This window comes from Sinocyclocheilus rhinocerous, unplaced genomic scaffold (genome assembly GCF_001515625.1).
Source record: "Sinocyclocheilus rhinocerous isolate Xijiao unplaced genomic scaffold, SAMN03320098_v1.1 scaffold4023, whole genome shotgun sequence".
Classification (NCBI taxonomy): Eukaryota; Metazoa; Chordata; class Actinopteri; order Cypriniformes; family Cyprinidae; genus Sinocyclocheilus; species Sinocyclocheilus rhinocerous.
The window spans coordinates 1-14,254 of NW_015667282.1; the positions used below are offsets into that span (position 1 = coordinate 1).

Genomic DNA, 14,254 nt, shown 5'->3' on the forward strand with positions numbered 1-14,254 from the left:
ACAGTGAACTTTTCATATCAGCAGACAATATTCCATGCAAAATATACCCACAAAAGCACTGCATCACCGAGATTTTTGGTGGTGTAAACAATTTATTCTGAAGCAATATTTTCATCAGTTCTAGCTTTTACATACTTAAATCTGGTTATTTTTATTTACCTTTACAAAGGCCTATTTTTACAAATACATAAATAATGTTTTGATATATTAAACATAAAATGTTGAATACTGATATTTGAAATTATTTAAATAATAAAAGATACTTTAAATGTGAAATTGAAACCGCCAGTAGGGGTGGCAGCAAGTCACTGTAAATGAGTGAGTCATTGCGATTAAACCAAATCATTTAAACGGTTGATTCATTCAGGAACGAAACACCATCATGTTTCTAAGAATAGCAAAACAGTGTTGTGGCTTTGTTTGGAATTATTTTTGTTGTCGAAATAGTGCAAAAGCAGACAATATGGTGTCTAAAACATAAGTCTCTTAACTTCTAGTTTATTGAACTGTTGTAAAAAAAAATCAATATCACATTTGTGATCATGGTAATTTTTGTAGAAAAAAACGGCACTCTTCATGGGAAATTGATTAACTATATGAAGTGGTATAAATATTAGGGTTGTGCCGATAGACGATAGTATAGTCAAGACGATATTAGGCTCATTCTCCTATTAATGTATTAAATAGTAATAATAATAATAATAATTATTATTATTATTATTATTATTATTAGGCGGCTCATTATAATTCGGCTATTATTATCAAATTGCCCCGCTTTTTCATTCAGCACTGTATTACACACACACATGCGCGCGCAAATGAGGAGCTTGTAGCCGGTGAAGGAGTCTCCAACCACAAACACAGACACATATCGTCTGCTGATATAAGGTATTTCGTTGCACTTTAACAAGCAATCTGAATGGCCTATATTATATACAGGGCTCTAGACTGCGACCAATTTTTGAGAATGTGCGAGTTAAAATTTGACGTGGTCGCATTTGTGCGAGTGCATGGTCTAAGCTGCTCCAAAGCGTCTGCTTCATACAGCGCGTGCCGCAGAGCCGCGGCACATTGTAGCAGGAGTCAGGTTTCACTGATCACATGAAGAGAGGCGCTTTCAGCGCCAGCGCCAGCGCGAAGGTGCGCGCCACGGACGGAGCGCAACGGAGGATTTGGTTTACAAACTAAAGTAAAAGACCGCTTCTTAAACCAGAGAAGGTGAACATGTTGGTATTCTTGTGGAAAAAAACAGGCAAGTCCTGTCAGCAACAGCCAGTTTAGTTTTACTTTTCTTTTTGTTTTAGTTTTGAAAAGCTTGTTATCTTTGCTGTTTACCTTGTGTTAGGCTATGGAGGCTCTCCTTATTTATTTTATTATTATTATTATTATTTATTTGATTCCTCAGTGTTTGTTAAACATTCTGTAATTTATTAGTCTGTATATACAGCATGTGATGTATCCTATGCCATGCCTCATCTTATTCGTTTTTTGTTAATAAAGGTTATGTAAGCTAGTTCATTGTAGCTTACTGTTTTATAGTTGTTGTGCTTTTTAATTAGGAATAACAATAAATCCATCTTTTGTTTTAGTCTTAAAAAGTGAAAGGTGTATAGATATAAGCAAAACAGACAATTATCTTTTCTTGTAAAATGTGACTCCAAGATCGCAAATTTGAAAGTGAAAGTGCAGGAAAAGAGGAATTCCTGTTCACAAAATTTAAATCACAAATAATACTGATGAAAAAGAACAGGTTGAATGTTGAACACTTTCGTTACCATATAACTATAAACTATGATAAAAGTTCATCAGCATGCACTGATTAATCAAATGTTGTAGCAAAAAAAAAAAATTGCGAACAAATTATGTGCTTGTGCGACCAACTGAGAAAGTTAGTCGCAAAAGAGCGACCAGTGGAAAGAATGAGTCTAGAGCCCTGATATATGTGCAATATTTTAACCGTGCCTACACTAACTGAGTTTAATGCCACAGTTATGTTAGAACGCATCTCATTCTTCTTTCTGTGGCGGTGCATCGGGCTCATCATGGGGCGCGCGGTCCGGAGCGCTGTATGACTGATGTATCTGTTTAATTTAAATTTACTCTAAATATATTAACTTACCTGTTTTAAATGACGTTGTTAGGACGGGCGGTCCTAATAGCGATGTATGACTGTTGTATCCGAATATATATGAACTAGCTGTTTTAAATATTTTTGTATTTAACATGATAGTTTATCAGTATGTTTAAAAGTATATTATTTAGATTCGTGGTGCTTCCATAGGCTCCCTCTCTCTCTCGCGCGCGCGTCGCGTTATGAAATAGCCTATGACAAGTACACGGAGTCTCTCTCTTGCCCCCACCCACCCATGCACGATAATATCGTCTATCAGCGATCTGACAGACTGGCGATATGACGGTTTGAAAAATGGCCATATCGTCCAACACTAATAAATATATACATTTTCTGCCCCCATGTCTTGAATTTTGTGATCATTGTAAAAGCATTTTAATAGACTGAATCATGCAGTGAAAGAACGTACTCTAAATGCGCACACGCACTAGTCTAGACGTCACATAATGCATGCGTGCACTCTGTAGGTGTTTTGAATGCTTTTTGCAGCGTGAGAATATTCAGCAAAATAGCTCACTTGTCATGTATGTTACTTAACTATATCATGTTATGAATAAACTAAACATTTTGAATTTTTACCGCAGTATGTTTCTTCTGAGTTTCTTTATGTGTGCTGTTACGCTCATTTTCTCTGAAGTCTCTCACAAAGAGACAAACAGAGTGAGCCTCAACAGCGCGACCTTGATACCAGAAATACATACACTATCCATTATCAATCGCTGTTTACTGTCACGGGTGCACTGCTGAGCGGACTGAGGAGCAAGGAACGGAGAGAGACGAGGAGTACATCAATCCAACTGGGTGTAATTGACACAACGGAACATGGAACACTCACGCTATACATAATGACATGAACAATACCAGACGCTGGAGCACACACAGGACAAAACACGGAACAGAGTCTGACATTTACATTGAATGTAGGCTAATAAAATTAGAAGAATCATTCTCGTATTTCGATGCTTCGCTGGGTTTTTTTTTTTCACTTATGTTTTAATCAGGCGATTTGTCCAGTCAGGCAAGTAAAAAAAAAAAACATTTTAAACTAGCTAGAAGGCTGATCAGCAGTAGCTCGACCTATATTATTATTATTATTGAGAACATTAAGAAGGTAGTTCGACCTGTATTCTGCTACTGCGATTCTCTCTGATGATGCAGTAATTTACTGCGGGGGAGAAAAAAAATCTTTGGTCTGTCCAATGATTGTAAACAGTCATTAGGTCCGTCAGACTTAAGATATTTTAGCGGTAATGTGACCAAAAATATTTAAGACCCATCGAATCTGAATTTAAGACATTTTAAGACTTTTTAAGGACCCGCGGACACCCTGTATCACCACTAATGAAAAGAAAACAACAAGAAAGATAAACCTAGTGACCTCTTGTGAAAAGACAACACTGAGAAAAAAAGTACTGTATAGAGAGAAATCTTAGCTTTAGCAGGGGCAAGCTGAACATTCCCACAGAGATTGAACGATGTGGAACATGAGATGCTGAGTTCAGCGGGAGCCGAGTTCATGTGTGCTTAACACATCTGTCACATGGCAGAGGGTTCAACAGTGCAAAACAGGGGTGAGGAGGGCATAAATGAGATGAAGGTCAAATGTATGACTACTACCCATAACTACTCAAATCCATTCATGCACACAGCAGTTCACATACTGGGAAATGACAAGGTGTTATAGCTTAAACTGGTACCTCATGGTGTACAGCAATGTCCCATCATCTTTCAGTCTCAGAAGCTTGTTGGGCGTTGTCATGTTGTGAGCAATGGATTTTTTGCCGTTAAGGAAAAAGGTGTCTGGTGTCCAGATGTTGCTGGCCAGCAAGTTATTCAGAGGCAGCATCTCCATTGGCCCCTTGAAACACAAACGCTCATCCTTCCAGCTTTGACGGAAAAACACATCAATGGTGTATTCCTGTTGAAAGGAGAATGTTAGTGTCATTAGTGTGTACCTGAAGGCAGGGTCATTGTGAGGGACCCCGGGCCCTGTGATGATGAGGAGGAGGGGCCCACTGAGGCCTCCCCATAAACTTTTTCTCCAGTGGCCCATCAATTACAGCAACGACCTTGCCTGAAGGCAGAATCAAATGTATCACAAGACTGAATATAAAAATGAACAATAGTATCATTCATCAGATCATACTGTAACCTACCTAAGATATTGCATGCAGAATTTCAGGAAAAGTTGCAGAGGTGAAGTAATGTTACAGATGGAGGCATGATTTAATGAAGGGGGTCTTGATGAAGAGAGATCTCGGGTGGGAATTTCCTGCTGTAGAGATTAATGAATGGTGTTTCTTCATGAAGAAAGGATATGGTTGAAATACTTAACATCTCAGTGTCTGACACTGGTCCAAAGCTGGTCACAAAGATGTTGGTCTTAATTTCTGTCACTTTCTCTGTAAAATCACAAACAAATTGTGATTTATTAGATCAAGTTCAATTTTGGTCATTGCATAGATAGATAGATAAATAGATAGATAGATAGATAGATAGATTTTTCTACAGAATTTCTATTAAAGTATGCTTTGATTTGGCATTTGCATTCATTTTTTAAATGAAAATAAATTAATTTCATTCGCTTGATTGCACTTTCCTTCTCAAAGCACTAAATCAAGTCCAATGCCATCATTTGTCAATTGACATCACGTTGCTGCTGCTACAGCTATGAGATGTGCTCCCTTGAACTCACTCACGTGGAAACAGAGCAGCCTGTGTTTATTCTCTTTCTCTGCCGTAATGTCATGCTTTCAACCTCTGAGAACAATGAACCTGCACCTTTGGAAAAGAACGATAGCTTTCTCAAGGTCAGCAGCCACATTGATATCCCCCCCCCTCTCCCTCTCTCTCTCTCTCTCTGATTTTCACAGAGGACCAGGCAATTTCAGTGATCACTTCTGCTCAGTGTAAACATCTGCTCTATAATTTTTTTTTCTTTTCTATGTAGTTTTTCCCAGTTAGTGAACTGAATAGAAGCAGCATCTCTCTCTCTTTTCTTTTTATGAAAGTCCTTCATGCCGCTGTCACAATGGAATGTGCAGGCGTTCTCTCTGTTTTTCAAAAACCATCTGCCTTTATCTGAACACATCTTTTCAGAATAACTACCAGAGGTCAATGCCAGACATAAATGCCACTAATATACAAAAAAAAAATCTCTCACTAAAGCACGACTTTGCAACAGATCATGGTTTAAAGATGGAAAGGCAGTTTACCTCCAAGCCCAGGTCGCAGTCTGTTATCGTAGCCATCCAGCAATCCATCCAGGATTCGTGTGAATACTGTGATGTTATCATTGAGCTCTGACTCTTTAGGAATCCCTGTAGTAGACTGGGAAAGGCTGATGCACAAGACCACAAAGATAATTAATAACTACAAGTATTTAGCTCCCATTCTCCCTTCAAACATGACCACAGTGATATAATGGTCTGAAAATCTGAATCAATATGAATCCATTACAGACATATCCTATCTTACATTAAATGACTCCTGCAATAAAAATATGAGGTCAGCATAAAATAGAAAGTTACGTTAAAGATGTAATCTACCTCAGATGGCAGGTGAAAGTCATGAACAAAACACCGACCCAAAGACTTCTCATTTTGGCGCTGCAATGTGGTCCATATCCCATATCTGCAAAAGTCCAGGATAGGGAGTTCATTCCAGCATTATGATAATCTGGCCATTCTTCATGAAACTCTAGTATGCACACTGTAATTTAAAAATAATATTAAGAGGGGAAAAAAGAGAGAGTTAGAGGTGTATACAAAATCCATAAAATGGGATGATCAGTAAACTTAAAACAACAAAGATCATCAGAGTATTTAACCAAAAGTATTAAGCAAATACTTTATTATTATTATTATTCATGTAATTACCATGCTGTTTTATTTTGTTTTATGCATAATGTTATTTATTTTCTAATTTTAGATTCTAATTCAAGTTATTATTTAAATTATTATTTATTTATTTGTACGCAATTCCAATGTCATGAATCCGTTTAATGTTTTTTGTGCATATCCCTTGAATTTCTTTCAACATGATCGTTTGTAAAAGCTGTAGGAGCGCTGAGTTTGCAGCAGCTGTAATTCATAGTTTTAACAGCCTCTGGCGTATAAACTTGTCGAACATTTATAGTGAGTCCTACAAAGCAGAGTTGAGCAGAGATAGTGTACAGTAAAAGCCTCGTATCTTACCTTAAATACCTGAATGGTGCAGTGGATCCACGTTGAACAACTGCAATGAATTCCTTTTGAAGCAGTGAGCAAAATCCCGCAACGTTCAGCTTACAGCAGTAGTGTGATGCGTTGTTCTTCAGATAATATACAGTCTTAACCATTCAGGCTCAATGTTGCGTCCTCTTTTACGATTCAGTGACTGAACAACCGCTGCAGAGCATCCCTTCCTATCCCCCGCATCCCAAAGACCTCTTCATCACTCCTAAATCCAATTGAAAGAGAGTAAACAGACAGCACAACAGCCCTTAAAACAGTCTGTTTTCTCTCTTCCCCTATTCTCCCTCTAGTCAACACATCCCTTTTAACAGACCATTACTTTTCCCCCCTCTTCCCTCTGTGGTAGCCTAGTGTACGACATCTCAACGCTTATCTGCGCAACCGTTAAAGCGTTACAGAGTTTAACAGATTCTCCGCTTACTTACCGGGTCGCCGGGTTGGACGTCCGTTGCTCTCCCCACTCTAGCCCGACTGTCTCTCTAGTGGCATTTGTTCGTGTTTGGGACTAAAGTAATAGGACGTAACCTCTGCGCGCGCTGCATAATTACCCCTCGAGGGAAATTTGAGAGGCCGTTTGGGGTTTGAAACTTATCTTGTTTGAGCTTATTCAGAGAAAAGCGCGATTACCCCGGCTTGCGTTACAAGCGTGGACTCTAGAAAATGAGTGGATTTCCCAACAATTCTGCTTACTAGGCATTTTGCGCACGAGCGTTTACCCTTAGGCAGCCCCCCCCTGCGCCAGGCTGTTTAATGAAGACTGGCTTCCTCTACATGCGGACTATTATATCTCCACTGGGGATATTTATGGTTTAAAAGTATCAGTTTTACTCAATTAAAACGGGTTGTAAATTAGACAATAGTCCTGAGTATAAATTAAAATATGTATGAAGCCTAGCTATATAAAGTAATCAAGGTATCAGTCTAAGATACATAATATTGATTTGGCAGGACTAGATACAAAAAAATGGTTTACGATAGTAGAGTTGATTATTGTTTAATAAGAAACTGAATAGGCACGAGTAGTAATGAGGACAGCCATCAGAGGGAACTCTAAACCCATTTTTTCTGATGCTGACTATCACTGCAGTGCATCAGTCGATAAATGAAAACCTCAAAAAGCTCTACCTGCTCCAATTTCATGTTGTGCATAAGTGAAAATAACTTATTGAATTAGTTTCTTTTATAAATGACACCCTTTATGCTGATGTGGGCTGACAGGACGTCTGGGAAATGTCTTAAATGTTATACACATCACAAAAAATATATGAAAAAAAAGTGGCACAGCACTATTGTTGTGATTATGCTAAATCCTAACTCAAAAGTATAAATATTATAACTTCAAATATAAAACAAGCATGTGTATTAAAGAATTCCAGTAGAATACACTCACTATGGGTATTTAGAATAAAGTAATGCATTGAAGATGTTACAGCAAGAGAACCGAAGAATGTCTATGATTCAAGCGAGTAAATTAAACATCTGCTTTGGGTTGTCTTTAATGGTCACAGTGCTATTGAGAAAAAACATCCGTTAGGATGAGATTATTTCTAGGTTCATGAAGATTGTGCAGACAGTTTTGTTGTGTAGGTATAATATGATATTGTAGTCATGTGTTTTGGGGATTGATTCATTTTTGAAGCGCTTTTGTCTGCTGATTGACTCCATTGATGTGCACTCCAGAGATATTCACACAAGAGCAGCTGTTACTTCTACAGTCCACCTGTGTCCTGCGAGCATCTGATAATTCTGATCTAGTTGTGTATGTTTTATGTGTGCATATTAAACAGATCTTTAATAACAAAGATGAACAAAACGACACAATTTGAACTCAAGACATATTAAAAGTGATGTATTTGGTAATGCTTTTTGGGATTAATTTTTACTAGACACAATCAGAAACATCACAATTGTTTACAGAATGTGTTCATTCTAAAATTAGTAACAGGACATTGAATGATGGGAATAGTAACATCACCTCCCTCTGTTTTGCAGGAATGCTGTGGATGGGAATAAAAAGCTGTTTGCAATCTATGACACAAGGTAAGTTAATCATTGTGTATGATAAAAGTACATTTCATAGCATTTTATACTCACTAGTGTTTACAGCATGCTGAAATATTTCACCCAAAAATTCAAATTAGCTGAGAATTTGCCCACCCTCTGGCCATCCAGGATGTAGATGAGTTTATTTCTTAATAGGAACAGATTTGGAGAAATTTAGCATTACATCACTTGCTCACCAGTGAATGGGTGTTGTCAGAATGAGAGTCCAAACAGCTGATAAAATCATAACAATAATCTCCAGTCCATCAATTACATGCTGTGAAGTGAAAAGCTGTGTGTTTGTAATAAACAAATCCATCCTTAAGACATGTTTAACTTCAAACCATTGCTTCCAGCTAAAATACAATTCATAATATTGTTTTCTTCAGTGAATAAGTCATCTGGTCTGAATCAGGAGAAATTAGCTGAGAATTTGCCCACCCTCTGGCCATCCAGGATGTAGATGAGTTTATTTCTTAATAGGAACAGATTTGGAGAAATTTAGCATTACATCACTTGCTCACCAGTGAATGGGTGTCGTCAGAATGAGAGTCCAAACAGCTGATAAAATCATAACAATAATCTCCAGTCCATCAATTACATGTTGTGAAGTGAAAAGCTGTGTGTTTGTAATAAACAAATCCATCCTTAAGACATGTTTAACTTCAAACCATTGCTTCCAGCTAAAATACAATTCATAATATTGTTTTCTTCAGTGAATAAGTCATCTGGTCTGAATCAGGAGAGAAATATGCACAGATAAAGCACCATTTAAAAACGAAAATAGTCCTAAACAGTTCTAAATATATATATGTTGGAGGATTTTCATGTGAGAGAAAAACGGGATGAACTTTTTCACTGAAGGAAGCATTATTATGGATTACAGACTGGTATTTTAAAGTTAGATTTTAAAGTCAAAATGCTTAATTATGGATTTGTTTCTAACAAACACTCAGCTCTTCACTTCACAAGATGTTAATTTATTGGAGTCATGTTGTGGATTATTGTGATGTTTTTATTAGCTGTATGAACTCTCATTCTGACGGCACCCATTCATCACATAGGATGCAATGGTGAGCAAGTGATGTAATGCTACATTTCTCCAGATCTGTTGGGGTGAACAAACAAACCCATCTACATCCTAAATGGCCTAAAACTTTCAGCAAATATTCATTTTTGTGTAAACTATTCCTTTAACACCACAGGATGCATCCATGCATCTCTTCCATAGTATCGCAGGGGTCCGAATCCTTCAATAGGTATTACGAGTGAATTTGCGGAGTTCTGTCTCAATCTAAAACAAATCAGACCCGCAATGTCAGTCACGTACATACATTATTCATTCAGCACAGTGCAATATTCACTCCATCTAGTGGATCTATTTATCTGTTTCCATTTAATCAGGAGGGGGTGGTGGGGTCATGCGGAGGAGAGAGATCTTCTGCATGTGCGATGTGATAAGAATGGAAGGAAAAACCCTTTCAATGGAAGCCAGTACAACCATGTTTTCATTTCCCCCTTTAGTGATACCTCACCCCTACAGTAGATCAAAAAAACGCTTTGATAGTCCAGTGGGCGAAATAAAGCGAAGTGTCTTGTGAACTTGTGGACACAGCCTTATACCTCACAATTAAAGGGGTCAGGGGACACTGGGCATTTTAAAGGCAGAGACAGGGATCATAGTAAAAGATTCCAGTCCTCCCACAGCCTGTTTGACTAGTGTTACTTTAAAGGCTTTAACAGCATTTGGCTTGGTGTGTGACCGTGACTTGGTGCCATTTGCTCAGCCCACACACTGAGGAGCCTTTGCATTTGCAGATGATGTGTGAGTGGAGTGCTTTGTTTGGATGATGGGATGTGGGTGTGTGTGGGTAAGTGCTGTTCAGAGCTACCCTCGCTTTCCATCTCTCTCCTTATATTAGCTGCTCTTCATAAACGTTTATACTGCAAGATGCTAAGAAATCATTCCCTGTATGTATGGCTACAAAGAAATTCCAAACTTTTTTGCAATGATATACTGAATATTTTATACTCTATTAATCCCAAAATTGAGGTTAAGAGGTGAAAAAAGTACACTAGACATGATTCAAGTTTTAGTTCTGTACAGAAAGGGGTTGTTGCAAAATGTAGAACTGAATAATTAATATCCTGGCAATTCATGAGTTTGCATTGGCCATACAAAAATCTGAAATGGAATGATGGGAAAAGAAATTTACTGAATTGCAACACAGGTAATGCATTCTGGGAAATGTAATGCTCTTTCACCCTGGTCAAAAAAAAGTTAATTTAATAAATATGATGAAATCTATCTATCTATCTATCTATCTATCTATCTGTCTATCTATCAAACTTAAAGGTTTTTTAAAGGGATAGTTCACCAAAAAAATGAAAATTCTGTCATTAATTACTCACACTCATGTCGTTCCAAAACCTGCAAGTTCATCTTCAGAACACAAACTATTATATTTTTGATGAAATCCGAGAGCTTTCTGACCCTGCATAGACAGCAACGGAACTACCACTTTCAAAGCCCAGAAAGGTAGAAAGGACATTGTTAAAAGAGTCCATGTGACATCAGTGGTTGAACCGTAATTGAAGCTACGAGAATACTTTTTTTTGTGCAAACAAAAATAACGACTTTATTCAATTCTTCTCTTCCACGTCAGTCTCCGCTGCCATTCACGAGAGAGCTTTTTGATAAACTTTGCTCTTCTATTTGATTCATTACTGTATTATGAAATTAACTAAATTTAAATTCATTTTATTTTAATTTACTGTTACTTCTTTGTTATTGAAACAATCGCTATTGTATAAAGCGCTATATAAATAATGGTGACATGACTTAATTCTATTTCCCATAAAATTCTAATTGCAATTGCTACCTCAATTCAAATTCAGTTCAAACTCAGAAACTGGATTGGAATTTAAAGGCATTTAATGAATGCTAACCTTGGTACAGACAGGGTTACTGTCCTAAAATAGATTAAAGAAGATTTGCTAACAATAAAAAAAATGAAGGGGGTTCGATCAGGGGTTTTCAAACCTGCCCTGCACATTTTGTATGTCTCCTTCATCTAACACACCTGATTCAACTCATTAGCTCATTAATAGAGACTGCAAGACTTGAATTGGGTCTACTAAGGGAGACATACAAAATGTGCAGTGCTGGGGGGGCTTTTAGGTTTGAAAACCCCTGATCTAGATATATCTATCATTATAGACTAATATAGTCCTAACACTTTTTCAGGCAGCGGATCAAAAACGAAATATTGCTACACTAACAGAATAGTATGTACTTGAGGACACAAGAAGAACAGGCATCCAATAACATCTAAGTGGAGTCTCAACCCTCGCCTCTCTGGAATAAAGCTTCTGAAAAAGTACCAGGAAGCACAGCCACATCCTTCTGCATCCGGCGTCTGCTTCTAAAAGCATTAGAGCAGCATCAGTCCACACACTACAGTCTTAATGCAGTGTGAGGGATTTAAGAAGGCCACTAACTTCAACCACTGACCGTGTCAAATCCACCAGCAACTCTCGTAAACAACCTTTCCATTCAGTCAGAACAATGCGGACCTCTTTTTTGAACACAGGTCAAATTAACAGGATTAGTTTAATGAGTTTTTAAAGCTCGGTAGAAGCCATTACACTTGTGCTTAATCTCCAGCAGACTGTCAAGCCTAACTGAAAATCTGATTATGTATAATAAAATTGTCTAGAGGCTAAATGGAGAAGCCTTAATATCCACTAATGGGGAGTGGTAGTGAGAACAAGTAATATATCAGATTGATTATGTCACAGAAGGTGTCAATAAAGCAGCATTATTCTTCTTCCACTATGTCACATGATGTTCTGTTTATCACTATTAATACGCGTGTGTGCACGCATGCAGAGGTACAGTACAGGAGATGTCCTAATAAATGTAATGTTCTAATACAATTCTAAAGCACTGCCATTTGATACCACCATACCTTGTTATAGCAGATATGTGCAGCTGAAATGTTCTTCTCAGAGAGAAAGAGAGATTACTAGTGTCCATAACGCTGGAATGGAAGGAATGAGCTGAGTAGCAACTTAAAATTGATTGATTGATTGATTGATTGAAACACCCCAAATGGATTTTAAACCAAAACTAATTTTTTATGCTATATATGTGACGTGTACATCTAGCTATAAGAAAGCGATACCAGTGGTTACCTACTTTTGAGATTTTCTTGTTTCTCTCGCATTCTTGATGTAGTCAAACTTCTATGATTACTGAAATTTTGTTGAAAAATACTAATGAAACGAATTATTACTTTTATGGTTTTGAATTTCTGTGTTCAAGTCACGGTAAGAAACCACCAAACCTGATGTCTACCTGAACAGCAAATGATGAATTTGCAACACGAGTAGTGACTCAGTCAGTCTTGCGGATTTGTTGTAGGTTGCTTTCTCCTGACAAAGATTACAAAAAAATGTACACCCACCAGCAACAATGGCAAAATACAGGAGCGGTTTATGAATAAATCGCCTAAAATACTTGCCGTTTTATTGCTCTCCATGACCGAATAGTTAAACCGAGGGGAAACCCCTCCCAGTTGTTCTCGTCAACTTTTACTTGCGTTAAAATGTGCGCTTTTATCTACTAGACAATGAGCCCAACGAGACCACACGTGTTGAACGTCATGTAGTTAAGTTTTTGTTTGAACAGACGCGTGGAAAGAATACTTTTTCGATAAACTCCGCGTTACACACCAACAAAACGGCGTTCGCGCCGAAGCTTGTGGAATGTCACGTAACCACTATACTTAAACTGAAGTCCTCGTGCTCACATACCAATTTCATAACACTCCGGTCGACTCCGTCATCAGTTGTCGAATCAATAGCCGAACTTTCCGTTTCAGTTTCCAATTCTCACGTTCTCCCATCTAATAACAAGCGTATTTTGTTTGGGTATATTTGAAAAATAAGTCAACTGACTCAGACCATCCTTTGCTTGTAGCTGAATCATAAAAAGAGGCATAAGACTGAGACTTCAGCACAGGGTGTAGATTCGGGACAGCAGCTACGGGCGTCAAAACGAAGGATGGAGATCTGGCTGAACCCCAAACACCGACTCCCCTGCTGCAAGCTCCGGTAGTTTCTTGGGCAAAATGCATTGTATTTACCGAGCACCTAACCAAATAACGCAGTCACCGCAAGAGAGCGAAAACCCGGATCGCAGCGATTTGTTTACGCGCGTTTGACAGTAATTGGAGTTATTTAGGAAATACCCACTGATGGAATAACGTAACCTGTTACCTACGCAAGGAAACCTTACAACGTCCGTTTTGTCGCTCGATTCCTTGCCTGAAAGAGTATAAGGAATGTTTGGAATACAGAAGCGAAGGCTGTTTGGTGTTCTTTCATTACCGGTAATTGTGGCAGTGATCTGCTGTGCTCAAAGGTAAGAAGAGCTGGTGGAGACCATGGCGCGAGAGCATAGACCTCCTGGGCTCTAATCTGATGGAAATAACCTTCTTTGTTGTTTCTTTTCAGCGCCAATGAACCAGGAAACATGTCTTTTGTCAAAGAGACAGTGGACAAGCTTTTGAAAGGCTATGACATTCGTCTTCGACCGGACTTTGGAGGTATGATGATGCTCACGTCATTATCGTCATTATTTAATCTTACATAAATATTTCAAGATTGTTTTTAAGATTGATATAAAATAAATAAATGGTTTAAATGGTTTTGAGGATTAAGTTTTTCTTCTCATTTAAGGCGCACCGGTGGCAGTTGGCATGAGCATCGATGTGGCAAGCATAGACATGGTGTCTGAGGTCAACATGGTATGTCTGTTTATATCTTTAATTATTTATTG

The 14,254-nt window shown here is 38.0% G+C and overlaps 2 protein-coding genes across 6 annotated transcripts in view; one reads left to right on the plus strand and one right to left on the minus strand.

The window, feature by feature from the left end:
- Positions 1–3,452: 3,452 nt before the first annotated feature.
- On the minus strand, positions 3,453–6,923 carry LOC107733582 (gamma-aminobutyric acid receptor subunit alpha-5-like). Of its 5 annotated transcripts, none has more exons than XM_016545258.1 (7): positions 6,792–6,923; positions 6,328–6,571; positions 5,680–5,764; positions 5,347–5,471; positions 4,466–4,533; positions 3,829–4,049; positions 3,453–3,664 (listed from the first exon to the last, which is right to left on the minus strand). In XM_016545258.1, exons 3-7 carry the CDS (start codon positions 5,760–5,762, stop codon positions 3,646–3,648), a joined length of 516 nt encoding a protein of 171 aa, XP_016400744.1. In that variant the 5' UTR covers positions 5,763–5,764; positions 6,328–6,571; positions 6,792–6,923; the 3' UTR covers positions 3,453–3,645. The 5 variants fall into 5 exon arrangements, with proteins under 5 accessions (XP_016400744.1, XP_016400741.1, XP_016400743.1 ...); XM_016545255.1 differs by having other exon boundaries at positions 5,680–5,842; XM_016545257.1 differs by lacking the exon at positions 6,792–6,923 and having other exon boundaries at positions 5,680–5,842; positions 6,328–6,755.
- A 6,189-nt stretch (positions 6,924–13,112) lies between these two features.
- The window catches only part of LOC107733576 (gamma-aminobutyric acid receptor subunit beta-3-like), a 2,465-nt gene continuing 1,323 nt past the window's right edge, over positions 13,113–14,254 (plus strand). Inside the window, exons 1-3 of the mRNA XM_016545249.1 lie at positions 13,113–13,837; positions 13,930–14,021; positions 14,155–14,230. Coding sequence (XP_016400735.1) covers positions 13,758–13,837; positions 13,930–14,021; positions 14,155–14,230 — 248 coding nt within the window. The 5' untranslated portion in view covers positions 13,113–13,757. The remainder of the gene's footprint in view (positions 13,838–13,929; positions 14,022–14,154; positions 14,231–14,254) is intronic.

Excerpts from the sequence above, each read along its gene's own strand:
- LOC107733582 (XM_016545255.1), bottom strand. The coding sequence starts at position 5,792 with ATGAACTCCCTATCCTGGACTTTTGCAGATATGGGATATGGACCACAT. Across the intron at positions 4,534-5,346 it reads ACTGCGACCTGGGCTTGGAG|AGAAAGTGACAGAAATTAAG; the intron begins GTAAACTGCCTT and ends GTGATTTTACAG. Across the intron at positions 4,050-4,465 it reads CAGTGTCAGACACTGAGATG|GAATACACCATTGATGTGTT; the intron begins TTAAGTATTTCA and ends TCCTTTCAACAG.